Source organism: Ammospiza caudacuta, chromosome 2 (assembly GCF_027887145.1).
Source record: "Ammospiza caudacuta isolate bAmmCau1 chromosome 2, bAmmCau1.pri, whole genome shotgun sequence".
Lineage (NCBI taxonomy): Eukaryota > Metazoa > Chordata > Aves > Passeriformes > Passerellidae > Ammospiza > Ammospiza caudacuta.
Window position 1 is genome coordinate 120929777 of NC_080594.1, and position 27406 is coordinate 120957182.

The following is a 27406-nucleotide window of genomic DNA, read 5'->3' on the forward strand; positions in this document are numbered from 1 at the left end:
CTTGCTAAGGTGTATTGTATTTGTGGGGTGCCCCAATGAAGGAAGGAATGATGAATCTGACTCCATGTTCTCAGAAGGCTAATTTATTATTTTATGATACTATATTATATTAAAGAATACTATACTAAAGAATACAGAAAGGATACTTACAGAAGGCTAAGAAGATAATAATGAAAACTCGTGACTCTCTCCAGAGTCCTGACATAGCTTGGCCCTGATTGGCCAAATAATTCACACCAGAGTCCAATGAAACAATCACCTGTGGGTAAACAATCCCCAAACACATTCCAAAGGAGCAAACACAGGAGAAGCAAATCAGATAATTATTGTTTGCCTTTTTCTCTGAGGCTTCTCAGCTTCCCAGGTGAAGAATCCTGGGCAATGGGATTTTTCAGTGAATGTGAATCTCACACTATTGGTGACTATGAATAACACACTGTGGAGGACCATAATTATAAACAATGGTTACAGAAAGAGAGATAATAATTGTTTGAATTCTTTCCTCCAAGATTCCCAGGCTCAGCCTGGGAGGAATTGTCCCTGAAGTGAGGATCTGCACGGCTGTGTGCCGCAGGGCCATGGCAGAGCGGGTGCTGGTGGTCGGCAGCGGCGGCAGGGAGCACGCCCTGGCCTGGAAGCTGGCCCAGTCCCCCCACGTCAAACATGTGTTTGTGGCTCCAGGAAATGCAGGCACGGCTGACAACGGCAAAATCTCCAATTCAGGTAAAAAGGGGGGAGAAAAATCCCCGTCCAAGCAATCAGCAACTGAGACAAACCAACTGGGCAGGTGTGGTGTTTGCTGGGTGCCCAGGACAAAGGAGGAAAATTATGAATCTGACTCCATGTTCTTAGAATTTATTATTATATGATATTATAGAATCCTATACTAAACTATACTAAAGAACAGAGAAAGGATACAGACAGGAGGCTACAAAGAATGACAGTTAAAGTTCATGACTCCTTCCAGCCTGACCATGATTGGTCATTAAGTCAAAACAATTCGCACATTGGATAAACCATCTCCAACCACATTCCCAAGCAGCAAAACACAGGAGAAGCAAATGAGATTATGTTGTTTTCCTTTTTCTCTGAGGCTTCTCAGCTTCCCAGGAGAAGAATCCTGGGCAAAGAGGATTTTTCAGAGAATGTGATGGGGACAGGCAGGTATAGTAAATGCAGGGCAACCCCAACGAGGGGGAGTAAAAGATGCATATGACTCCATCTTATCAGAAGGCTAATTAATTACTTTATTATACCATATTATTCTATTTCTACACCTCATCTCTTCCACTTTTGTGCTTGAATTCTGTGACCAATTCCAGTGAAACTTAACCCAGAAGCAGAGGGCTCAAAGTTCTTAATTCTGAATAGAAACATCTCTGTGCCTGCCCAGGCAGCTCAGTGAAATTTAGCTGTATCATCCAATGCTTTGAGTAAATCTTTACTCAGCTGTTGAAATTGAGCTTCTTTCCCAAACTTAAGTTTTATTTCTCAAAGTTGTTATTGTTGTGATAAGCAGCTTTTAAAAATATATCTTGATTACACATGGCAAATAAAGGAGATTTAATCAGCTAGCAGATGTGTATTAAAAACAGTAGTGCAAATTGGAGCTGTTCCCAGCTCCTTTTGGAGCTGCTTTTATTACATTGATATTCCACTTTGCCCTTAGTGAGCTGCTTCATGGTTTTAAACACACAATTAGGAGGATGGAAAAAAGGCATTCTCATCCCCTGTCTCTTATTTAGGCTTTACATTCAGTTAATTATTTTTCCTTTTCAGCTGTATTAGTGAGCAATCACACTATTGTCACCCAGTTCTGCAAAGATCACAACATTGGGCTTGTGGTAGTCGGCCCAGAAGCTCTTCTGGCAGCTGGTAAGTTAATAAAATAATTAAATAAAACTAAGTTGACTGAAAAAATATAAATTGTATTTATATAATATAATAATTATAATATAGATACAATTATAATATAGATATAATTATAATAAAGTAAAATATAATTATAATAAAATAAAGATATAATATAATGTATTGTAATGTAATATAATCATATATTGACAGAAAAAATCAGCACCTTGAAATCTGCTTTAAAATGCATGGGTAACTCTGGGAGGGCTCAGTAAAGTACAAAGCTAAAGAGCCCTAAAACCACAGGCTGAGAAGAGTCAGTGGATATTCAGAACCTCATTGGAAGGTGCATTAATTACCTGAGACAAAGGGAGGTGTAACAAAGGGATGATGGACGGGAATCTCCTTTTGTTACATGTCCCCAAGGAGCCCCCTTGGTGTTTGTGCTGTTTCTGTGGTGGCTCTGTGTCCCCAAAGAGCCCCCTTGGTATTTGTGCTGTTTCTGTGGTGGCTCTGTGTCCCCAAGGAGCCCCCTCAGTGCCTGTGCTGTTTCTGTGGTGGCTCTGTGTCCCCAAGGAGCCCCCTCAGTGCCTGTGCTGTTTGGGTGCCACTCTGTGTCCCCAAGGAGCCCCCTCAGTGCCTGTGCTGTTTGGGTGGCACTCTGTGTCCCCAAGGAGCCCCCTCAGTGCCTGTGCTGTTTGGGTGGCACTCTGTGTCCCCAAGGAGCCCCCTCAGTGCCTGTGCTGTTTCTGTGGTGGCTCTGTGTCCCCAAGGAGGCCCCTCAGTGCCTGTGCTGTTTGGGTGCCACTCTGTGTCCCCAAGGAGCCCCCTCAGTGCCTGTGCTGTTTCTGTGGTGGCTCTGTGTCCCCAAGGAGCCCCCTCAGTGCCTGTGCTGTTTCTGTGGTGGCTCTGTGTCCCCAAGGAGCCCCCTCAGTGCCTGTGCTGTTTCTGTGGTGGCTCTGTGTCCCCAAGGAGCCCCCTCAGTGCCTGTGCTGTTTCTGTGGTGGCTCTGTGTCCCCAAGGAGCCCCCTCAGTGCCTGTGCTGTTTCTCGGCTCAGGGATCGTGGATGACCTGCGGGCAGCAGGAGTTCGGTGTTTCGGGCCCGGGGCCAGGGCAGCCCAGCTGGCCTCCAGCAGCAGCTCCAGCAAAGCCTTCCTGCAGCGCCACGGGCTCCCCACAGCACGCTGGGCAGCCTTCAGCACCCCCCAGGAGGCCTGCAGGTTCATCTCCAGGTACATGGGCTGCCATGGAGCTCCTCTGCCATCACCTGGAACCCCTCAGCTCCTGCTGGGTTAATCAGCTCTGGAACTAGAAACAGATTATGAAGGTGCAGCTGTGGAGCTGCTGGAGCCAGGCTGGCAGAGCTCACCTGGACAGGAGAAGCTCCAGAGAGAGCTCAGAGCCCCTGGCAGGGCCTGAAGGGGCTCCAGCAGAGCTGCAGAGGGACTGGGGACAAGGCCTGCAGGGACAGCACCCAGGGAATGGCTGCCAGTGCCAGAGGGCAGGGCTGGGTGGGATCCTGGCAATGAGGAATTGTTCCCTGGCAGGGTGGGCAGGGCCTGGCACAGGGTGCCCAGAGCAGCTGGGGCTGCCCCTGCACCCCTGGCAGTGCCCAAGGCCAGGCTGGACACTGGGGACAGTGGGAGGTGTCCCTGCCATGGCAGGGGTGGCACTGGGTGGGATTTAGGGTCCTTCCAACCCAACCCTTTTGTGATTTTGTGAACTGCAGCAGTTGATTTTTCTGTTCTGAATTCCCAGCTCTTCTTCTTTTCCATCTACTCCTTCAAGATGCTCAATACGTCATTAATAGATAAAAAATTGTGATAAAGAAAAGTATTTAAAAAAATCTTTCTGTTAGTTAAGGGCTGAGAATCATTTCTACCCAGATAGATGCCACCAAAGCGCACTCTGAGGATGATTTGGAAGGTTCTGGTCAAATATCCATAAGTAAAGGAGAACAGTCCCATTTCTTTGCCTGTGGGTTCTGTTCCCAGACTCTTTGTCCTTGCTGGCAAGTGCTCCATGTGGGATAAACTCGTGGAACTGTGGGGGGTTTTTTGAGTAAAACCAACCTTTTCCCTGTTTTTGCTCTGTAAGAACACCCAGTTGATGTTGCTGCCACACAGAGACAAGGCCAACACCTTCTCTGTCAGCACATGCAGGGCTCCAAAGGGAAAACTGTCCCAGGTGTGCACAAAGAGATGGGGGAAAAGGGAGCCTGGGTGGTATCAACTGGTCTGAGGTTTAACCTAACAGAAATCACAGTGTGGAAAGGAGAGTGAGGTGTTCTTTCAGGAAACAGGAAATTCAGCCTTTCAAAAAAGGTTTTTTTTGGTTACTCACAAGCCAGGGGGTGATTGGTAAAGGTAAAATCCATTCATTACCAGGGTGGTGCTTTGTTCTTTTTTAAGTTCTGGATTTAGCTTGTGTTTCCAAGTAAGTGGGGGAATTCTGGAGGCACAATGGGAGTGTGGGGGGCATCCAGGAGCAAAGTGGAGCTTTCCCTGGATTCCTTTGATGCAGCAGGGATGTCTGACCCCTCTCTGCTTCCCTTAAAGCACAGACTTCCCTGCATGGGTGGTGCGGGCGCGGGGACCAGCGGCCAGGAGGGAAGTGACCATTGCAGCCAGCAAGGAGGAGGCCTGCAGAGCTGTCCAGGAGATTATGCAGGTACAAAAATCCTTAATTAACCCCTGCCAGTCCAAACCTTGGTGCTCTGTACTCTGGGATTTTGTAATTCCTGCAACAGGGGCCAGCGTTTTTGGGAGAAATTGTTCATTTGACTCAAGAGTTTCCCTGGGTCTCCTCAGACTCCTCCTGTGTGCCCCAGGCAGGGCTGGGAGCTTTTGTGACTGAATTGCTGTTCTAGCCTCAGGTTCCCCTTCTCTGCCCCTCCAAATTGTAATTTTTCCTTGTCTCCCAGACCTGATAGGGAATATTTCAGTGTTGCCTCCTTGTGTCCAAATGAAATTCCAGTGGCTTTCCCCACTGGCATTCAAGCAAGCTGGCACTTCTCATAGACATTGGTTATTTTGTTAGAAGAAAATCAAGAGAGGATTTAGGCAGTGGAGTCATATCTGCTCACTGGGGATTTCTTTTGTTTTGCTCTGTCTTTTACAGGACAGAATGTTTGGAGAGATGGTTGTTATTGAAGAACTGCTTCAAGGGGAAGAACTTTCTGTAGGTATTGATGGTGTGATGTTGTGCTTTTACTCTTTGGCATTATTGCTGTGCTTCTATATAAACACCCACATTTTTGTTTCAAATTTCTTTCATTCTTTTTGTTTTATTTGCACTTTGACAAATGAATATCTATTTCATAACATGCTATCTAAGCCCTGTGTCATGCTAACCAATGTATGTTGTCAGTAGATTTTTTTTCTACATTAACAATGACATTGCATTTATAGTGGTTATTTTAGGGGGGGGGATTTCCTCCTGAAGTGACCCAAAACATGTTTTTATGGACTTTGCCTTGATAATTCTTGTTACATCTGTAACTTTGTGGTAATATTGAGTGCCTCCTTTAGGCTATTCACGTGCCAGAGGACAGGCATGTGTTCCCATGTGACTCAAAATCTGATTCATTAAAAGGGAGCTGTAAAGAGAGCCACCATTCCTCTTGGTAATTTAAACATGAGAAAGAAATAATGAATCCTTCAGGTCAATGGGTTTGTAGCAGAATAAATGGCTCCTATTTGATCTACATGGATCCTGAGAAATTCTACTCAGAGGCTGCTGAGGCCCTGGCACAGGTGCCCAGAGCAGCTGTGGCTGCCCCTGGATCCCTGGCAGTGCCCAAGGCCAGGCTGGACACTGGGGCTGGAGCAGCCTGGGACAGTGGGAGGTGTCCCTGCCATGGCAGGGGTGGCACTGGGTGGGATTGAATATCCTTTGCTGTGGAGAATTTGACTCCATGTTCACAGAAGGCTGATATGTTACGTTATATATTTTATATATTGTATATTATCTATTGTATATTGTATGTTATATTGTATTAAAATGGTATACTAAAACTATACTAAAGAGAGAAAGGAGATATCAGAAGGCTGGAAAAGAATGAATACTAAAAACCCATGACTGACCAGAGTCCTGACACAGCTGGACTGGGATTGGTCATTAATTAAAACAATTCACATGGAACCAATCCAAGATGCACCTGTTGGTGAGCAACCTCCAGACCACATTCCAAGCAATCAGATAATTATTGTTTCCATTTCCTTTCTGAGGCTTCTCAGCTTCTCAGGAGAAAAATCCTGGGCAAAGAAGATTTTTCATAAAATATCTCGGTGACACTTTGCAGTGTGGGCCTCTGCAATTTCCACATTTTCCAGCAGAACTGAGCTGAGGCTCAGCAGTGCTGTCCCTTGTGCTGTGGCCATTGTCACCGCTGTCACCGCTGTGCCTGTCTCTGTCCCTGCAGTGCTCCTGCTTCACCGACGGTGTCACCGTGGCCTCCATGCCCCCGGCTCAGCCCCACAAGCGGCTGCTGGACGGGGAGCAGGGTCCCAGCACGGCAGGGATGGGCGCCTACTGCCCCGTGCCTCAGGTACTGCCCCAGCCCTGCCCTGCAGGGCCCTGCTGCCCCTGGAGTGCTCTCACCCCGACAGTCATCCTTTGGGCTTTAATTCTCTGGAGTAACCCCTCTTTTACTTCTTCAGTTATTCCTAAACTTAGTGTTTCTCTAAGTTTCTTTTGACGCTTGCTCCCGTCAGCGCCACGTCAGGAATCCCTGCAGAATTCCCTGTGGGGCCTGAGCATAACCTGGGCGTCCTTGTTGGTCCTTACAGCACTGCTCCACCACGTTTTCAGTGGGTGTTTCTCCAAGGACAGAAGTGCTCTGGCTGTGTTCTGCCCAGGGTCCAGTCCCAGACCTCTTCAGAAGCACCCAAACCCCCTCAGGAGGCAGAGCAGTGAAGTTCCATCCTTCAGGACCACCCAAATCCCTCGGGAGGCAGAGCAGTGAGATTCCCCCCTCAGGAGGCAGAGCAGTGAGATTCCTCCCCTTCAGGACCACCCAAACCCCCTCAGGAGGCAGAGCAGTGAGATTCCATCCCTCAGGACCACCCAAATCCCCTCAGGATCATCCAAACCCCCTCAGGATGCAGAGCAGTGAGATTCCATCCCTCAGGACCACCCAAATCCCCTCAGCATCACCCAAACCCCCTCAGGATGCAGAGCAGTGAGATTCCATCCCTCAGGACCACCCAAACCCCCTCGGGAGGCAGAGCAGTGAGATTCTCCCCCTCAGGCAACACCCCCCCACCAAGGGAAGGAGCAGCAAAAAATTGTAATAAAGAAAAATATTTCACCAAATCTTTCTGTTAGTTAAGGGCTGAGAATAATTTCTACCCAGATAGATGCCACCAAAGCGCACTCTGAGGATGATTTGGAAGGTTCTGGTCAAATGTCCATAAGTAAAGGAGAACAGTCCCATTTCTTTGCCTGTGGGTTCTGTTCCCAGACTCTTTGTCCTTGCTGGCAAGTGCTCCATGTGGGATAAACTTGTGGAACTGTGGGGTTTTTTTTGAGTAAAACCAACCTTTTCCCTGTTTTTGCTCTGTAAGAACACCCAGTTTATGTTGCTGCCTGTTCCCTGCTCCAAGGGAAGGAGCAGGGCTTGGGGGTACAAAATTGTAATAAAGAAAAAGCAGCAAAATTGTAATAGGGAAAAATATTTTAGCAAACATCTCAGGCAGCTCCTCAGCCCTGCCCAGTCCTTCCAGCAGGGCCAGCAGATGTCACCACTGCCTCATGGCTCTCATTTGCTTGTCAGGTCCCAGAGGCTCTTCTGGAGCAAATCAAGGGTGGCATCCTCCAGCACATGGTGGACAGCCTGAGACAAGAAGGAGCAGCCTATGTAGGTGAGTGAGCACCTGAAAGCCAAGGTGAGCCCCTCTCCAGGTCACTTCCATTGTCAGAGGCTGCTCCTGAGTTCCAGATGGTGCTTGCTTTAAAAAAGCAACCCAGCAGCAGCTCATTTTTCATGCAGTGTTAAGCCTCACTCAGTTTGGTTCACAGCTCTTTGTTTGGGAGAGAACCTTGGCCTTGTTTCCTTAAAACAGCATGACTTTATTAAATATTTTGAAATAAAACAGATTTATTTTCTGTTCAGGGCAGAACATACACTTCAGTCCTGCAGTACTGCTCACTCCTACACATACAACAATGTCCATTTTCTCCAGGTCTTTATCCAGAGGCTGTTTAGGAAAAGGCAGGTGGTGCCCACAGGTGCCACTTTATGCCAAGGGCTGCTGTTGGCACTGAGGAGATCTCAGACCTCCAAAGAGTTGGGCTCCCACTCACATCTTCAAATTCTGCTTTTTGGGGCCTTTTTTACAGTGCCTGAGTAAGAATGGAGTGGGAGTTGAGTAAGAATGGAGTTGGGTGCACGATGCCAGAGAACCTTTGCTTTGTGGGGTTTAAAATGTGGTGCCCTGCTCCTTAGGTGGCCGCTTGTCACTTTTATGGATATTTGGGGATTATTGTGGCTTGCAGAACTCTTGCTCCTCATGCCTTCTGATTTGCAGAATGCTCCAAAATGCTCTGTTTCTTTTAAAGGAGTTCTCCAAATAAATAAATAAAAAAATGATTAAGTTATTTGCTTGGCTTTGTGTCCAGGTGTGCTGCAAACAGGTTTGATGCTGACCAAGGAGGGGGTGAAGATTTTAAACTTTAAATGCCAATTTGGGGATCCCCAGTGTCAGGTGAGTGGAACACACTGGAAAATTCAAGATGCTCCATTCTTTTACCTCCTACTGTTGTAGTTTATTTCTAGGGAAAGATCTGGATGTGACTATCTTAGACAATGTCTGAGGTAACATTTTGGCTCGTCAGCTTCTATGAATTATTAGTTAAAAAAATCTGTTTCTCAGGTTTTGTTTTTCTGGATAGAAGCAGAATGGGAGAGACCTAAATTCATGTTCCTTCTACATAAGCTCACACCTTATGTTTCTAAATTTTTTGGTTCCAAAAGATGGTGCAAATGAAATTGAAACCCAGAGTTTCCAAGGGAAAACTGGCTTGGCACATACAGATTGTATTCCATCAACTGAATTTTCCCTAAGGTGAACTTCAACAAGCCAACAAAATAAAAATAAATTTCCATCACTCTGAAAACTTTTCTACAGGTAATTCTCCCTCTGCTTAAAAATGATTTTTATGAAGTGATTCAAGCAACAGTTGATGGCAAACTCTGCAGCTGCATGCCAGCCTGGCTGGAGAACAGAACTGCTGTGTGTGTGGTCATGGCCAGCCCAGGATACCCAGGGGACTCTGACAAAGGCATGGAGGTAACAGGTAACTCTGGGAGATTGTTAATTATTTAATTGCTTCCTCACAGGGCTCCGGGGTCTGGGCAAGGTGGGCACTGGGATATTCTGAATTCATGTAGGTATTCAATAGTAACTTAGATATTAGAGATGGGTATTCAATATTCATGTAGGTATTCAATAGTCATATAGATATTAGAATAGATATTCTATATATATTAGAGATGTTCAATATTCATTTGGATTTTAGATATAGATATTCAATATGCATATAGATATTAGATATTTATATGGATATTTGATATATATACTCAATATACATGTAGATATTCAACATCAATATAGATATTTGATACAGATGTTCACTATTTGCATAAGTATCCAATATCTATATATATGTTAGAAATAGATACTCAATATTCATACGGATATTTGATATTGCTATTCAATCTTCATACAGATATTAGAAATAGATATTCAATATCCATATAGATATTCAACAGAGATATTCAGGATTCATACAGGTTTTCAATATTCATTTGGTATTGGATATAGATATTCATACAGGTATTCAATATGCATTTAGATATCAATATATATTTGGATATTGGATATCATTTAAATATCAATACCATTTGGATAATAGATATATTATAATAGCTATATTATCCAAATGGTATTGATATCTATGCTGATATTATTATATTGATGTCTATATTGTATTGATATCTATATTGATATCTTGATATTATTCAGGATTCATGCAGGTATTCAATATTCATTTTGATATTGGATGTAGATATTCAGGATTTATACAGATATCCAATATTCATTTGGATATTGGATATAGATGTTCAGGATTCATACAGGTATTCAGTATTCATTTAGATATTGGCTATAGATATTCAGGATGCATACAGGTATTCAATATGCATTTAGATATCAATACCATTTGGATATTGCTATTCAGGATTCATGCAGGTATTCAATATCCATTGGGATATTGATATAGATATTCAGGATTCATGCAGGTATCCAATATCCATCTCCTCTGTCCCAGTACTCCTGGTTCAGGATCTCATGATCCTAAAACCAGAGGGAACTGTACAGAACCATTTCCATCCCACTCAGCTCCTGCCCAGCCAGTCCCACCCTCAGCTGGTGTCAGCCCAGCCCAGCACCTCAGCTCCTGGCCAGGGCTCCCCAATTCTGGCAGCAATTTTGGACATTTTCTCTCTGGGGAAAAGAGAGATTCTCCATTTCTCCATTGCTCAGGGACAATGTTGTGTTCTGGTGCCTTGTCCCTGGCTGGGTTTCTGACCCCCTACTTGTTAATCACAAAAAAACCAGTCAAACCAATGGAATCCAATCCATTCTTTTATTATTCTTTTATTTATTATGATTTTTTTTATTATTTCTTTTCTTCATTATAATTACATAATTATGATTATTATTTTTTATTATTATGTTATTATTCTGCTGTTATCTTCCACTTAGGAGTTTCATGGGGTTTATTAGTTTTTATTCTCTTTTCACATTAGACCACATATTTTTGGATGATGCTTCCAGGGTGGGGTTGTTGGGGTGTCCTGTGCAGGGCCAGGGGTGGGACTGGGCGATCCTTGTGTGTGCTTCCAGCTCAGGATATTCTGTGATTCTCTGATCTTAATGGCTTGACAAACCTTTTATTCTTGAGTATTCCTTAAAACAGGATGCAAAGGGTCCGGATTGCAGCAGGGCCAGGGGAAAGAATCCCTTGAGCCTGTAGCAAGGAGAAAACCGTGCTTGATTCTCATTTCCCAGGTGATGGCAGCAGTTCCTCCTGTTCCCTTATCAAAACAGGAATCTAAACAAACTGTGCTTGATTCTCATTTCCCAGGTGATGGCAGCAGTTCCTCCTGTTCCCTTATCCTTCCCTCCAAACAGGAATCCAAACAAACTCCAAACCTTGCACAGTTTTGCTCCCCTGTGTCAGAGCAGCCCTGTGAGTGTTTGTGGAACAGTTCCAGGGAATTGTGTGGAGTGGGCAGGATGGAATAGTGGGGGAGAGCAGAGGTAACATCAGCACTGATGGTTTAATGCCAGGGAAAGGGGGGAATCCAGGCAGGAAATGGCTGTGAATTGAGATTTCCTGCAGGAAAACCCTGCACAAATTCCACACAGCTCCCAGAGAGAGCACAGCTTTCCTGGCACAGGGCAGGGATGTGTCCTGTGGGGGCTCCTGGATCCCACATTTCTGCTCCTCTGGGATTTTTCTTTAATTTTGGGGTGCCCCAGATGTGGACTTGTAGGAGAGAGCCCAGAGGAGGCTCCAGGATGGGCAGAGGGATGGAGCAGCTCTGCTGGCAGGAAAGGCTGGCACAGCTGGCATTGCTCACCTGCACAGGAGAAGCTTTGGGCTGAGCTCAGGGTGGCCTTGCAGGGCCTGGAGGAGCCCCAGGAAAGCTGGAGAGAGACAATTGCCAGGGGATGCAGGGACAGCACCCAGGGAATGGCTGCCAGTGACAGAGGGCAGGGCTGGGTGGGATCCTGGCAGTGAGGAATTGTTCCCTGGCAGGGTGGGCAGGCCCTGGCACAGGGTGCCCAGAGCAGCTGGGGCTGCCCCTGCATCCCTGGCAGTGCCCAAGGCCAGGCTGGACACTGGGGACAGTGGGAGGTGTCCCTGCCATGGCAGGGGTGGCACTGGGTGGGATTTCAGGTCTCTCCCAGACCAAACCAGTCTGGAATTCCATTATGGAATGGCTCAGAAGAGAATTCCTGGGGCCCGTGCAGCCTTTCACTGATGATGCTGTTTCTCAGAAAAAAGCAAAGGTGAAAATTTCTGTTGTTCTCCCTTGACTGAATAAAGGACTTGAATCTTCAGTGTTTTGCCCACAAAAGGTGATGGATCTGGGGAAAGATCTGGAAAACAAATCCTGGGAGGAACAGTTGAGGGAGCTGGGAAAGGGGCTCAGCCTGGAGCAAAGGAGGCTCAGGGGGGACCTCAGTGCTCTGCACAGCTCCTGCCAGGAGGGGCAGGGAAAGGAGGAGAGGAAATGGCCTCAGATGGCACCAGGGCAGGCTCAGGTTGGAGACTGGCACAGAAAATTTCCCTGGCAGAGTGGTCAGGCCTTGGGCTGAGCTGCCCAGGGAGGTTTGGAGTCCCTGGAATTGTCCCCGAGCAGTCTGGATGTGGCCTTGGGGACAGGGATTGGGGTGGTGCTGGTGCTACTGGGGTGGCACTGGGTGGGCTCTTCCCACCTTAAATCTGAGATTGTCCACAGAGAATGCAATTCAAAACCCTCAGAGAATCCCCAAATTTGTCTTTGCAGGGCTTCTGCAAGCCGAGGAGCTGGGGCTGCAGGTGTTCCACGGGGGCACAGCGCTGAAGGATGGCAGGGTGGTGACCACTGGTGGCAGAGTCCTGTCCATCACTGCTGTCAGGCAGGACCTGATGGAAGCCCTGGGAGAAGCCAACAGGGGGGTGGCCACCATCCACTTCCAGGGGGCCACCTTCAGGAGGGACATTGGGCACCGGGGCCTGCGGCTGCTGCACCAGCCCCTGTACGTGAGCATGGCCCAGATGTTCCCCCTGCCTCTCCGAGATGTTCCCCCCTGCCCCTCACATCTGGGCCACCTCTGCTGGGCCTGCAGAAAGGGTCCCTGCTGCTGCCAGCTCGTCCTTCCCTCCCCACAGGGCCCTGATGTACAAGGACAGACACGTGGGAGCTGGAGCCAGGGAGGTTCTGAGCTGTCTGCCACAAACATCAGCTGTGAGAGGCACCAGGGCAGGTAGGACTGGGAAGAATCTGGGAATTCCCTCAGTGTTTGGGTTTTTCCTCCCTGGGGGTTGGGCAATGCACTCGTGGCATTGAAACTGAGCTTGGGAAATTGGGCTGGGATCACCACAAAGAAAGAAAATAAATTTCTTTCTTGTCACTCCTCTTGTGATGAATTAACAAATTCCTGCCTTGCCATAGAGGGGATTGTGCTTCTTAGAGGTGCAGAATGGAGAGGAATAGAGTGGAAATAAATAAATGAAATTACCAAGGCCAGGTTGGACACTGGGGCTTGGAGCAGCCTGGGACAGTGGAAGGTGTCCCTGCCATGGCAGAGGATGGACTGAGATGGGTTTTAAGGTCCCCTCAGCTGGGACAGCAGCAGCAATTTGCCCATGGAAAGGGTGCCCAGGGAGCTTTGCAGTGCCCATCCCTGCAGGTGTGCCCTGGAGGTGGCACTGAGTGCTCTGGGCTGGGCACAAGGTGCCCATGGGGCACAGCTGGCACTGCATGGGCTGGCAGGGCTGTGCCAGCCCCAGGGATTTGGGGATAATTTGCAGTTCTTTTCTTGGTGAGAGTTTTGGGTGTTTTATTTCCCATAATCCAGCCCATGCTGTGTTTGCCCTCTGCAGGTCGCTCAGAAGGAGGAGGCTTTGCTGCTTTCTTTGACCTGAAGGCATCTGGCTATGATGATCCCATCCTGGTGTCCCAGACCAAGGGCCTTGGACCCAAACTGCAGGTAATTAGTGATTAACTGGCAGCTCCACTGCAGCACAGCTGATGGCACCTGCTGTTGATTTTTAGTTTTTTTTATTTATTTCTAAAATCATCTTTATCTCTGGGAATAGAGGTCTTCTTCTCTCTTTGGGGGTATAGGGTCTTATAATTTTTGTCTCTTTCTCTGTTTACACTACTTATAGATTACAACTACTTTACCATCTGATAACTTCGATATGGAGGCTTTTGTTTGATAGCAATTTGAACACTTTCATCTCTCTATAATTTTATGTGTTATAGGGAAAAATATTCTCTATAGTTTTGCAAGAGGATTTCAGCCTTAAGATTAAGGCATTTCCTCATCCCTCCTATTTTGGATTTCAATTTTTATTTACTCACTTCGAAGTCTTTATGCTGTTTCTTTACATGTCTGTATCTTGTTGTATCGTGGACTTAGATGTTTATTAGTTTTTATTTATGTTACAGTCTTACAAGTTGTGAGTTTTACAGTACTTTACTAACAAGGTAAAAACTGGAGTTGTGTCTTTCTATAAGGTTTTTTAAGGATAAACTGTCTAATTAAGAAATTACACTTAAATTATTTTTACTTTTAATTTAGTAACTAACTACCCATGACTTGTAATACGGCTTTTTATCTAATTACACAATGCTACTTAAACCTATGAAGAAGAAGGTGAAGAAGATGAAGGTAAAGAAGGAGTGATTTCTGCTTAAAAACTTTTATCTTCTTTTATATATATTACTGTATTCTAAAACTTTAAACTCTAAGTTTTTTACCACGTGATATTACACAATTCTATTTAAACTACACACCAATAATTTCAGTTTTATAATTTAATTTTGGAAGTTTTCTCCACAGTTTCAGCTCAAATGCAGTGTTCTCTTGGGGGTCAGTGTTTGTTAGCACAGAAAGTCTGAAATTCTCCATAACCAGGGTTCCAACCACCTGCCAGGGATGTTTCAGTGCCACCAGCTGCACCCTCCTGAGCTCCACAAACACTCCTGAGTCCACCACAGTGGGCATCTGCACTTTGGAAATTGTTATTGTTGCCAGGCCTGGGCATACTTAATTGAGGATGTGGATATTTTGTGGTGAAATGATAACAACCCCAAATTTAGCTGAAAACTTGAGGCACTGAAGCCCAGAATTTCTGCTATAAACTGGAGGCTCCACTGGCTTTGAGGAGGGTCTGTGTGGAGGAGCACAGGGAGTTGTTGGAATGAGAACTGGCAGGCTCAGACTAATAAATTGTGTGTGGAGAAGGAGAACAGCTCAGAGCATTGGGGAATGGAAGGATGGAAGAAATAAACATTAAAGAAGCCAGGAAATAAAGAATTTTAATTAGGCAAGAACACAAAGGACAAGCTGAGTTAGGAATATATTTATGTGGAGAATTGGGATAAATTGAACCAGGGGTATATTTGTGCATTGAATCAGGATAAGCTGGCCTGGGGATTTATTTATCTATTGAATCAGGAGGTTTTCAGCCATCAGGAGAGTGGAGATCTGAAGCTCCTTTCATTGTCAGGCACAGCAATGTCCCTTGTTTCCAATGGTTTCTGCCTTTAATGCCAGGACAACAAACAGCAGGAGACTGAGCAGAATCATCCCCCAGTCTTTGGCAGTCTCACACCCTCAGGCACCTCTGAGCATGAAAAGTGAGTGGTGCAGGCTCCTGTGGGCCTTTGTTGCACTGCCTGGCACAGAGACATCCCCAGCTGTGTTCCCAAGGTTCCTCCTTGGCCAAGGACAGGTTGGCAGCTGCCTGCCAGGATCGCTCCTGGAGCAGGGGCAGGGAGGAGCAGCAGAGGCCGTGGGCTGCCTGTTTCCATGGCACTCCCCAACCCAGCAGCCAGGGAAATCCATCAGGAATCCAAGCCCAGGCTCTGTCTGGGTGCTGCTCCCTCCCCATTGGGAATCCAGTGGTGTTTATTCACATTATTCCCTCACCCATCCCTCTGTCCTGGCCCTTTCTGCACAGATGGCACTGTGCCAGTGAAAGGAACCTCCTTGGAAGTTTGTCCACTGATCATTAAAGGCCTTTTGCACCCTTGGGATATTGGCAATGAGGAATTGTTCCCTGGCAGGGTGGGCAGGGCTGGGATGGAATTCCATCCCTGGATCCCTGGCAGTGCCCAAGGCCAGGCTGGACACTGGGGCTGGAGCAGCCTGGGACAGTGGGAGGTGTCCCCATAGCTGGGGTGGCACTGGGTGGGCTTCAAGATCCCTCCCAACCCAAATCATTCAATGATTCTATGATAATCATGGAATTTCTATGATAATATTCCAAAAAGAAAAAAAAAAAAAAAACAAACAAACAAACAAAAAAAAAAAACAAAAAAAAAAAACAAACAAAAAAACCAACTCAAAATGACAATTTCTAGGCAGCTGAAATAGAATTTCTATGGCTGAAATTTGAACTAATATTTTAAAAAAGCAAAATAGAGTTTTCTTTTCCTGTCTGCAAGAAAATGAGCTGTTTTCTCTTGATTTCAACCAGGTAATGCACCAAGTTCTGTCTTCCATGTGTGTCCTGTAGAGATTCCTTTCAGGGAAAAGAAGGTTTCTGCTGATTTCACTGATGAATAACTGAGTTTTGCCTGTTTCTCCTTCCCACCATGTTTTGCAGGTGGCCCAGGTCTGTAAAAGACACGACACCATCGGGCAGGACCTGGTGGCCCTGTGTGTCAATGAGCTCCTGGCCCAGGGGGCTGAGCCCCTCTTCTTCCTCAGCCATTTGTCCTGTGGCAAACTCGATGCTGAAGTGATGGAAACCATCAAAGAAGGAATAGCTGAGGCTTGCAGGAGCGCAGGCTGTGCTTTCCTGGGTGGGGACCCTCCTCTCCTCTGAGATGTGAAGGGTCTGAGGTTGAATTTATCACCAGAGAAATGGACTTGGCAGGCGGAGGCAGAATATGGCCCTGCAGTTGTTGGTTTGTGTTTGGTGGGAAAAACAGTTGGGAATTTGTGCTTCAGCTCTTGCTAGTGTGTAAAATGGGTCAGCACAGAAAGATGGGGTTTAGTATTCATACAGAATCACAAGGTTGGAAGAGACCTTCCTTGTTCTTCCTTTTTTATCCCTGAACCAAGGAGAGCAGAACTGGAAGCCTCACACTGGTCAGTGTCAATGTTTCCAAGCCCTCTCCCATACTCAGGGAGGTGCTACGTGGGTACCAGAATCAATAATGACAAAATCACTTCTCTCATGAAGCTTGGTTTTGTTGGAGTCTTGAGGTGAGGTAACAAACCAAGAAGGATTTTAAAAATACATCTGAATCTTCTTGGGCTGTGCGTGGCTGGATGTGCTGCTGACTCTAGGAGATGCCATGAATTTAAAATGGTGTTACAATAATGGCTTTGAGCTGAGGGAGGGCAGGGTTAGGTGGGATATTGGGTAGGAATTGTTTCCTGGGAGGGTGGGCAGGGCTGGGATGGAATTCCCAGAGCAGCTGGGGCTGCCCCTGCATCCCTGGCAGTGCCCAAGGCCAGGCTGGACACTGGGCACAGTGGAAGGTGACCCTGCCATGGCAGGGGTGGCACTGGGTGGGTGTAAGATCCCTCCCAACCCAAACCATTGTGTGATCCTGTGAGTGTAAAACGCCCACACGCAGGAGGTGCTGAGCGCTGTCTCCCCTTGCAGGTGAGGAGGTGACCGAGGTGGGCGCTCCGAGTGCCCCGGGGCTCTGTGGCCTGGCGGGGTTCGCGGTGGGCGCGGTGGAGCGGGGCCAGCGCCTGCCGGGGCTGCAGCGGGCCCGGGAGGGGGACGCGCTCCTGGGGCTGGGCTGCCCCGGCATCCCCGGCCGCGGCTTCGGCCTCGTGCGGAGCGTCCTGCTGACATCCTCGCTGCGCTGCTCCTCGCCTGCGCCGGGCACCTGCGGGCACACCACGCTGGGTGCGCTCCCCTTCCTCCCCGGGGCCGCGGCTGCTCCCGTGGGGCTGGGCTGGTGGGGTGGGGATGGTGCCCGGGGCTCTGCGGGGTGGGGATGGTGCCCGCTGCTCTGCGGGGTGGGGATGGTGCCCGCTGCTCTGTGGGGTGGGGATGGTGCCCACTGCTCTGTGGGGTGGGGATGGTGCCCGCTGCTCTGCGGGGTGGGGATGGTGCCCGCGGCTCTGTGGGGTAGGGATGGTACCCGCTGCTCTGCGGGGTGGGGATGGTGCCCACTGCTCTGTGGGGTGGGATGGTGCCCGCTGCTCTGCGGGGTGGGGATGGTGCCCGCGGCTCTGTGGGGTAGGGATGGTGCCCAGGGCTCTGCGGGGTGGGGATGGTGCCCACTGCTCTGTGGGGTGGGATGGTGCCCGCTGCTCTGCGGGGTGGGGATGGTGCCCGGGGCTCTGTGGGGTGGGGATGGTGCCCAGGGCTCTGCGGGGTGGGGATGGTGCCCAGGGCTCTGCGGGGTGGGGATGGTGCCCAGGGCTCTGCGGGGTGGGATGGTGCCCGCTGCTCTGCGGGGTGGGGATGGTGCCCGGGGCTCTGTGGGGTGGGGATGGTGCCCGCGGCTCTGTGGGGTAGGGATGGTGCCCACTGCTCTGTGGGGTGGGGATGGTGCCCGCGGCTCTGTGGGGTAGGGATGGTGCCCACTGCTCTGTGGGGTGGGGATGGTGCCCGCGGCTCTGTGGGGTAGGGATGGTGCCCACTGCTCTGCGGGGTGGGGATGGTGCCCAGGGCTCTGCGGGGTGGGATGGTGCCCGGGGCTCTGCGGGGTGGGATGGTGCCCGCTGCTCTGCAGGAGTGGACAGCACTTCTGCCTATGCTGGTGTTCACAGGGGTTCTTGGATGAGGGAAGAGATGAGAATGTTGACTCCATGTTTCAGAAGGCTGATTTAATATTTTATGATCTATATTATATTAAAACTATACTAAAAGAATAGAAGAAAGGATTTCATCAGAAGGCTGGCTAAGAATAGCAAAGAATGATAACAAAGGCTTGTGACTGACCAAGACAGTCCAGACAGCTGGGCTGTGATTGGCCATTAATTAGAAACAACCACATGAGACCAACCCCAGATGCACCTGTTGCATACAGCAGCAGATAACCACTGTTTACATTTGTTCCTGAGGCCTCCCAGCTTCTCAGGAAGGAGAAAAAATCCTAAGGAAAGGGTTTTTCAGAAAATATCATGGCTACATCTGCCTCCTTCCCAAGGCCTTCTGCAAAGACTGGGAGAGAACCTGTCTGGGAAACATTCCCAAAAACACCCCATGGCCTTTGAAACAAATCCTTTGAATTCAGCCTGGAGAATGGAAGGCTCTGGGAGAGCTCAGAGCCCTTCCAGTTCCCAAAGGGGCTCCAGGAGAGCTGCAGAGGGACTGGGGACAAGGCCTGCAGGGACAGCACCCAGGGAATGGCTGCCAGTGCCAGAGGGCAGGGCTGGGTGGGATCCTGGCAATGAGGAATTGTTCCCTGGCAGGGTGGGCAGGGCCTGGCACAGGGTGCCCAGAGCAGCTGGGGCTGCCCCTGCACCCCTGGCAGTGCCCAAGGCCAGGCTGGACACTGGGGACAGTGGGAGGTGTCCCTGCCATGGCAGGGGTGGCACTGGGTGGGATTTGGGGTCCCTCCCAACCCAAACCCTTCTGTGATTTTTGATTCTAAACCTCTCCTGAGTTTTAAGCAGGCCTGAGCTGAGGCTGTTCCTTGCAGGAGATGTTTTGCTGACCCCGGGGAAGATGTTCAGCCCAGCTCTGCTGCCCCTCCTTCGCTCAGGGCACGTCAAGGGCTTTGCCCCCACGGCCGAGGGGCTCCTGGGGGGCATCTCCAGGCTCCTGCCCGAGCACGTCAGCGCCGTCCTGGGTGAGTACTGAGGGTGCCTGGGGCACAGAACTCAGGCCCAGCACGGCCTTGACCTCCAGCGTCACCTGTGGAGTCCTCAGAAATGTCCCTGCAGAGGGGAACAGCCCCACGTGGCTGCTTCCCAAGGGGCTGCCAAAGCCATTCCTGTTCCAAGTCACCATCCCCACTCTTGGTTGGAGAAGGGAAATTCCAGAGGAGATTAGGGCAGCACATCTCCAGGACAAAAAGTGTTGGGGAAGATTGTGTGTTCCTCAGGACACCTCTCCAAACAAAACATTTTGACCAAATACTGAGGTTTGGTAGGGCAATAGATTTGCATGATTTGCTCTACACACACACATATTTAATGCACTTTTTGGTAGCTTCCCCACCACATCTGACATCTATAAGGCAGAACTTTTTCTGATGAAGCCAAAATTGGGCAAAGAATTCAGAAGTTTGCAATACTAAAGAAAACCGTGTTCACGTGAGTCTAAAAATACAGTGGGGATGGGGAGGGAGGAAGAAAGTTGTCTGTGTGTTGGATTGTATTTCTCTGGAATGAAATTGGAAAGGAAAGAAAGAAATTTCCAAGGCCAGGTTGGACACTGGGGCTTGGAGCAGCCTGGGATAGGGGAAGGTGTCCCTGCCATGGCAGAGGATGGATTGAGATGGGTTTTAAGGTCCCCTCAGCTGGGACAGCAGCAGCAATTTGCCCATGGAAAGGGAGCTCAGGCCTTGGCAGGGGCTGCCCAGGGAGCTTTGCAGTGCCCATCCCTGCAGGTGTGCCCTGGAGGTGGCACTGAGTGCTCTGGGCTGGGCACAAGGTGGGCACAGCTGGCACTGCATGGGCTGGCAGCGCTGTGCCAGCCCCGGGAATTTGGGGATTCTGTGGCAGCAAGAATTGCTCTCTATCAGCTCTTGTGACACATCACTGTCATTGCAGACAGTAAATAATAAGTAATAACAAACATTTGTGCTGCCCACACAGCAATTTCATTCTTTCCCAGATGCTCTCAGCTGGAAGATCCCTGAAATCTTTGGCTGGCTCTACAAGGAGGGGAACCTCTCTGCAGAGGAGATGGCCCAGAGCCTTCCCTGTGGCATTGGGGCTGTCCTGGTCGTGCAGAAGGAGCTGGCCCAGCACATTCTCCAGGACATCCAGAGGCAGCAGGAGGCCTGGCTGATTGGGAAGGTGGTTGCCCCTTGTCACACAGGTGAGCAGGGAGTCCTTGTGGGACTGAAGAGACTCCCTGTTGCAAAGTCTGTGTAGTCCACACCACTTTCCTGTTGTTTCACTAGGCTGGAGGCTGCTGAACACCTCCACATCTACATTTCAGTATTAAATAGATGAGAAATGAGTTCTTGTTTCAGAGTGGCAGCACCTGGATAACCTCCTCCCCTCCCTGGGGCTTCAGGGAATCCCTGTGCTGATTGTTCCAAAAATCAGGGGATGTTTTACCACCCTCATGGTGATCACCTCCCCTCCTGTCCAGCCCTCCCCAGCTCACACAGACCTGTGTAAAGGCTGAGGACAGGCCACAGCTTTGTACAGTCACATCTGGTGATGGTCAGGCTGAACCCTGGTGTGGCACTGATTGACATCCAGCAGGACATGAACCAAATCCTTCTGGAAACCCAACAGTTTGGGCAGCCAAAATGTCACTTCAGTTCTGCCAGTGTCGTTTTGTAACACGGGAGGTATAAAAGATGGGACTAATCCTTGAAAAGCCCATGTCTGGGCCTTTGTGAACAACTCTGTGAGCACCAGAGAGCAGCACAGCTCCTGGGATCTGGGCTGTTCTAGCACAGAATCCCTCTGGAGCTCCATCTGTGCCAGCATAAACTCACTGCTGATGGAATTTCTTGTTGTTGAAACATTATTAATAAACTGCACGAAGTCAGTTTAATGAAAAGGTAAAATCTAACACTTTTCTCATGTGTTTGGAGCAGGTTGTCACATTGAAGTGGAGAATCTTGCAGAGGCCCTGCAGCTGAGCAGCCCCCAGCAGCTGCTGGACTCCAGCACTGCTGATATCCAGCCCCAGCCCAGGAGGAGGAAGGTGAAGGTGGCTGTTCTTGTCTCTGGAGCAGGTGAGCTGTCACTTGTCCTGGCACAGAGAAACTCCTCACACAGCAGAGGCTGGTTCAGGTGTGACCACCTGGCCTTGCTTCCAGTGGAATCTCCAGACCCCTCAAAGTCCAGGGTTTCACTGTAGGCCAGAGTTGTGCTGCACTGCTTAGAAACTGAGCTTTATCAGTGCCCCCACCCTCAGGGCTGGTTGTGGGTGAGCAGATCTGTGAGCAGCAGCTGAGAGCTCCTCCCAGGGCTGTGGTGTGGCAGAGTGGGGTTTGCATGGTGGATCCTGCTACCTATAATCCCCAATAAGCACCTCCTGTGGAAAAGCTGCTTGGGGAGGCATTCAGGCAAGGCAGTCAAGTCCGCTGTGAAAAACATGTTCACTCTCCTGTGAAAATGTAAAAAGTTTAATAAAGGACAACAGGAGACAAGGAGCACAGAGCAAAGGTTGTTTCTCAGCCAAGAGCACCCTGTTATCATCAGGGATACCCCTTAAATACCTTTTCATTGCATCAGCCCTTTGCATATTCATAGATGCTTATGCATACCAAACTTTTTTCCCCAAAGCAGTTTACATGTTCCAATAATTGTTTAGCATATCTTCTTCTTGGGTCCACTTTTTTATAGCCTGTGTATTCCTTGGGTGTGGTTTCAGTCCTTTTTTATCATCACCTTCAATTTTTGGGCCCTGGCCCACCCTGCCTTCAGAGGGTGAGCGCTGATAGCTGGCAGATGTGTACAGGTGTGCTCATCCTGTGTTCATTGGGTGTTATCCCACCCAAGCAAGGAGTTTAACACAAGCACACTGATATCAGCTATTTCACTGAGCTTAATTAAAAACAGAAATAAAAAAATATCTTTATAACAAAGTTACTTTAACATCACACATATAAGATCCACTTTAATATCTGCAAAAAGCCAATATTATATGTATCTACAGCATTCACACACCACACTCAGCTAGCTCAGCCAAGAGAGGCAGGAGGGCATTTGTAGGGTCAGTTCCAGGGAGATTTATTTCAGCAGGCCAAAGGGAAACCAGGGACAAAAGACAAAGCACAAGGTTAAGTGTGGGGTCAGTGGCCAACGGTCTGAGGGCAAAGGACACTGCCCTCCAGGGGAGATGGGGCTGGCCACCAGGGATACCACACCCAATGAGGGAACGGGGAAAGGAGACTTTGGGACACGTGGGGAAGGGAACAGGAGTGGTTCATTGTTAAACAAGAGTCCATGGGCGGGAAACTGTCCGTCCAGGTGGGGGAAACTGTGGTAAATTCTTCCAAGGCCGGGCTCTGTGGATTTCCCTGAGGGAAGGGTTCAGAGGGCTGCCGAGGCTGGGTGCTGACGTGTCCCCTGTGTGCTCTCTCCCTGCTGGAGGCACGGCCCTGCCTGCCCTGATCGGCGGTGCCCGGGAGCCGGGCAGCTGTGCCCAGCTGGTGCTGGTCATCTCCAACAGGCCCGGGGTGCCCGAGCTGCGCCGCGCCGCCCGCGCCGGGATCCCCACGCGGGTAAGCGGGAAACCACGGCTCACTCTGAAAGGGGTAGAGGGTTTGGTAAACTGTTCACAGGGGGCTCAGGTTGAGGGAAGAGACGAGGATCTGACTCCATGTTTCAGAAGGCTTGATTTATTATTTTATTATATATATCACATTAAAACTATACTGAAAGAATAGAAAAAAGGATTTCATCAGAAGGCTGGGTAAGAAGAGAATAGGAAATAATGATAACAAAGGTTTGTGGCTCGGACTCTCTGTCTGAGGCAGCTGACTGTGATTGGCATTAATTAGAAACAACATGGGTCAATCACAGATCCACCTGTTGCATTCCACAGCAGCAGATAACCATTGTTTACATTTTGTTCCTGAGGCCTCTCAGCTTCTCAGGAGGAAAAATCCTAAGGAAAGGATTTTTCATAAAAGATGTCTGTAACATTAAACCTTTACAGGAATTACAGCACAAGGATGAAATAAGGAAAAATTGCAGCGCTGGGAGCTGCCCTCGTGGCTGCCCTAATCTTCAGGATTGATGTTTTGCCTTTTACACCCCTCAGGGTTGCACTAGCCACCCCTAGGCCCTCCCAAAGTCTGTCAGTCAGCTCTTCTTTGCAGTTTTTTGGTGGACACTGATTTCTTGCACCTTGATTGGAGAGTCAGGTGTTGTCATGCCCCCCCAGCACCAAGCTTTTCCATTCCTGACCCTCCCATGCAATGAGTGTGTGCACATGGCTTCTTTCTACCTGTCCTAAAGAGCCCAGGCTGTCTGCTGGGAACAATACAGAGGGGAAAGGGGACTGTGGGGAGAACAGAGGACATCTAAACCACAATAACATAATTATACATCACTAAAGTTTCTCTTAATATACACACAGTATCCATCCCTTAATTGCGAAAACCAATCATCTCATTATCCATCTCCAACAGTAAGGACACATCCCCTCCTCCTTTCTATTCCCAGCTGCTGAGCCTGTGGCTGGTCAGGCAGTCCTTACTGAGCACTGAGGTTTCACTTCAGTGTGAAGCTCCATGGACGCAGCACAGAGCTGGGAGGCCTCACTGGGGTCTGGGGGCTTTTCCCAGCTCAGCAGTGAGTGCTGCATCCCAGGGAAGGGATTTCAGTGGATGGCTTGGGTCTGAGATTGCAGCCCATGAGCCTCAAGCTTTGGCTGAAATCAGTCAAACTTCAGGTTCTTTAAAGCACAGGAATGTGATGTCTCCTGGGTGTATCTTTCCTTAGAATCACAGAATCCCAGACTGGGTTGGTCTGGGTTGGAGGGACCCCAAATCTCACCCAGTGCCACCCCTGCCATGGCAGGGACACCTCCCACTGTCCCCAGTGTCCAGCCTGGCCTTGGGCACTGCCAGGGGTGCAGGGGCAGCCCCAGCTGCTCTGGGCACCCTGTGCCAGGGCCTGCCCACCCTGCCAGGGAACAATTCCTCATTGCCAAGATCCCACCCAGCCCTGCCCTCTGGCACTGGCAGCCATTCCCTGGGTGCTGTCCCTGCAGGCCTTGTCCCCAGTCCCTCTGCAGCTCTGCTGGAGCCCCTGCAGGCCCTGCCAGGGGCTCTGAGCTCTCCCTGCAGCTTCTCCTCTCCAGGATGAAAACCTGTGTCTCACATTGTGCCCAGTCCCATACAAGTTTTCTCCTGCCTGTGGGCCACAAGGCAGCTCTTTGGGACAGGAATTTGCTCTGGCTTGTTCCATAAAAACCCCTGGCAAGGACCACCAGCATTGGCTGAGAGCATTTCGTGACTTGGGATGTCAAAGGCAGGAACTCCTCCTTCTGATATTAAATGGTTTTGAGGAGGTGTTTTTACAGCTGTGCACAGATGGAAATAAATTCTGCTAGAGGGTGTCCCGGCATGGAAAGGGTTCTGAAGCAGCTTCTTCAGCTCCTGACTTGGATTCATGTCATATTTTTCTGACTCATGTCTAAAAAATAAGTGATACCAAAATCCACTCAGATTTTCACAAGCAAGAGCACAAAGTTTTGTGAGCCCCTTGTTTGAAGGTCCTCAGGAGAGTCAGGAATCTGCACTCACCTGGGGGGGCTGAAAATGGGAGGTGGGGTGGAAATAAAGGACCTCCTCCTCCCCTTAGCCAAGGGTCTGGCCCACTGACTCCACCACCTCCCTGGGCAACTCATTCCAGTGTTTGACCACTCTTAAAAGGGAAAAATTGTTTCTAATCTCCAATCTGAACCTCCCCTGGTGCACTTCAGGGATATTTCCTCTCACCCTTTCACCTGGGAAATGGCAGAAAAGAGCGACCCCACCTCAGTGCACCCTCCTTTTAAATCATGGAGTCTCCTGGAATTAATCTGGTTTATTCCTCTTTATTGCCCAAGCAGCTGCTCCCAGTCCCACCTTGTGTTGTGTCTCACTGCCCCAGGTGATTGATCACAAATTGTACGGGAGTCGCTCGGAATTCGACAGCACCATTGACCGAGTCCTGGAGGAATTCTCTGTGGAGCTGATCTGCCTGTCAGGGTTCATGAGAGTTCTGTCCAGCCCTTTTCTCCGAAAATGGAAAGGTGAGGAATCAAACGTAAAAGAGAAACTAAAGCAGGGCTGGCTGGTCTCACCAGGATTGCACTGTCGGAGTTCCTTGTCCTTTGATTAAATCCCTCAGCCCTGCTGGCACTTTTGACATTCCAGGATGGAAACCCTGTGCTTCCCTCTGGCATTGGGACTGTGGGAATTCTGAATTTGGGATTCTGCTCCCCTTCCCTCTGTCAGTGGGATTGTATTGGGATTCTAGCTGAGGATTTCCAGAGGAACTCCTTGTGGTGCCTCAGCAGTGAGAGGGGCAAACTGGGGGTGTGGAGTGGCTCTGTGCCTTCCCCAGGGAAGGAGCTTGGTCCCATCCTTTGCCAGGGAGCTGTGCTGGGGAGTCCTGCTGAACTCAGCCCCCACAGTTCTCTCTCAGAAAAATGGGAGAAAGATGGATTTATCCATTCCCAGGAGGAATTTCTGCCTCCTGTGGTGTCCTGCACACCCTGACACAGCTCAGTGTGTGCCCTAAGTGAGTGAGGGGTGAGCAGTGAGTTACTGAGAGGTGAGCAGTGAGTTAGTGCCAGCTCCTGAGGCCTTGCTCAGGAGTTACTCACTCACTGACAGCCTGGACAGGCTCCTTTGGTAATTTTGCTGCACGCGTGCTCTTGGAAGAGCAGAATTCCCTCCGTACTGCTCAGGGTTTGGACTGATGATCTCACCTCATTTTATTTCTAAGGAAATTCAGTTCAAATTATCTTTTTTTTTCCTTTTTTTTTTTTTCTCCTCTCACACTGATACCCAGGGAAAATTTTGAATGCTTCTCCATCGCTCTTTCCACTCACCAAGGATGGGAATGCCCAGCAAGAGCCCCTGGAAAGTGGGTTCAAAGTCACAGGCTGCACCGTGCATTTCGTCCTGGTGAGTGGCCTCAAAACTGGGAAATCAGCAAAATTTGGAAGTTAGGCATTTGTTTTTTTCCTTTTCTTTCTAGGGGCAGAAACAGGCAGAGGTAACAGGTGTGGGAAGGGGTGAGAACCTTGGGATTGTTACCAGTAAAAACCAGGAAGATTTGGAGTTGCTTGAAGCCCTGTCTTCCTCCCTTGCATTTTGGGGTGGGATTTTCCCATTTCTCCTCTTCCCAAGAGAAGAAATCCTTTCTTCCCGCACACCCCCGGCCCCTTCCCCGGTGCTGCCCGGGCCTCCCTCGCTCTGTGCCCGCAGGAGGAGCCGGGCGCCGGCGCCGCCATCCGCCGGGAGCCGCTGCCCGCGGGGCCGGGGGACACGGAGGCAGCGCTGGGCGAGCGGCTGCAGGAGGCCGAGCTCAGGGCCTTCCCCCTGGCCCTGCAGCTCGTGGCCAGCGGGGCCGCATGGCTGGGAGCCCACGGAAGAACGTGCTGGAGGCGGCAGAGCCAGAGCCTGAGCCCGGAGGAGGAGCAGGGACGCGGAGCGGCCTCTACCGAGGAGGCGCCGGAACGCGAGGGGCGCTGGGCAGGTCCCTGAGGGGCTCCGGGGAGATCCTTGAGGGGCTCTGGGTGGATCCCAGAGGGGCTCTGGCCAGGACCTGAGGGGCTCTGGGCGCCCTTCAGTTATTCCACCCTCTTTTTCCAAGGGAAAGCTCTGGGCAGATCCCTGAGGGGCTCTGGGGAGGTCCCTGAGAGGTTCTGGGCCAGATCCTGAAGGGCTCTGGGCAGGTCCCTGAGGGGCTCTGGGCGGGTCCCTTGAGGAGCTCTCGGCAGATCCTTGAGGGATTCAATTATTCAATTATTCCACCTTCTTTTTCCAAGGGAAAGCTCTGGGCCGGTCCCCGAGGGGCTCTGGGTAGGTCCCCAAGGGGCTCTGGGCGGGTCCTTGAGGGGCTCGGGCTCAGCTCATTTTCCCTCCTCTTCCCTTCTCCTCCATGTGCTTCTCTTGGATGTCTCAGTATCCCAAGTTTCCCTTCCCAGCCT

At 49.6% G+C, this 27406-nt stretch overlaps 1 protein-coding gene across 1 annotated transcript; it reads left to right on the plus strand.

The window, feature by feature from the left end:
* Positions 1-578: 578 nt before the first annotated feature.
* LOC131572451 (trifunctional purine biosynthetic protein adenosine-3-like) lies at positions 579-26960 on the plus strand. The gene is made up of 21 exons (XM_058825631.1): positions 579-723; positions 1780-1875; positions 2910-3084; positions 4411-4522; positions 4973-5032; positions 6276-6401; positions 7629-7716; positions 8474-8559; positions 8983-9151; positions 12435-12666; positions 12800-12894; positions 13514-13620; positions 16250-16448; positions 17261-17512; positions 19260-19409; positions 20399-20605; positions 21342-21482; positions 22846-22976; positions 25357-25498; positions 26263-26378; positions 26682-26960. Exons 1-21 carry the CDS (start codon positions 579-581, stop codon positions 26958-26960), a joined length of 3108 nt encoding a protein of 1035 aa, XP_058681614.1.
* The last annotated feature ends 446 nt before the right edge of the window (positions 26961-27406 follow it).

Excerpts from the sequence above, each read along its gene's own strand:
- LOC131572451 (XM_058825631.1), top strand. The coding sequence starts at position 579 with ATGGCAGAGCGGGTGCTGGTGGTCGGCAGCGGCGGCAGGGAGCACGCC. Across the intron at positions 6,402-7,628 it reads CCTACTGCCCCGTGCCTCAG|GTCCCAGAGGCTCTTCTGGA; the intron begins GTACTGCCCCAG and ends TTTGCTTGTCAG. Across the intron at positions 8,560-8,982 it reads TTGGGGATCCCCAGTGTCAG|GTAATTCTCCCTCTGCTTAA; the intron begins GTGAGTGGAACA and ends ACTTTTCTACAG.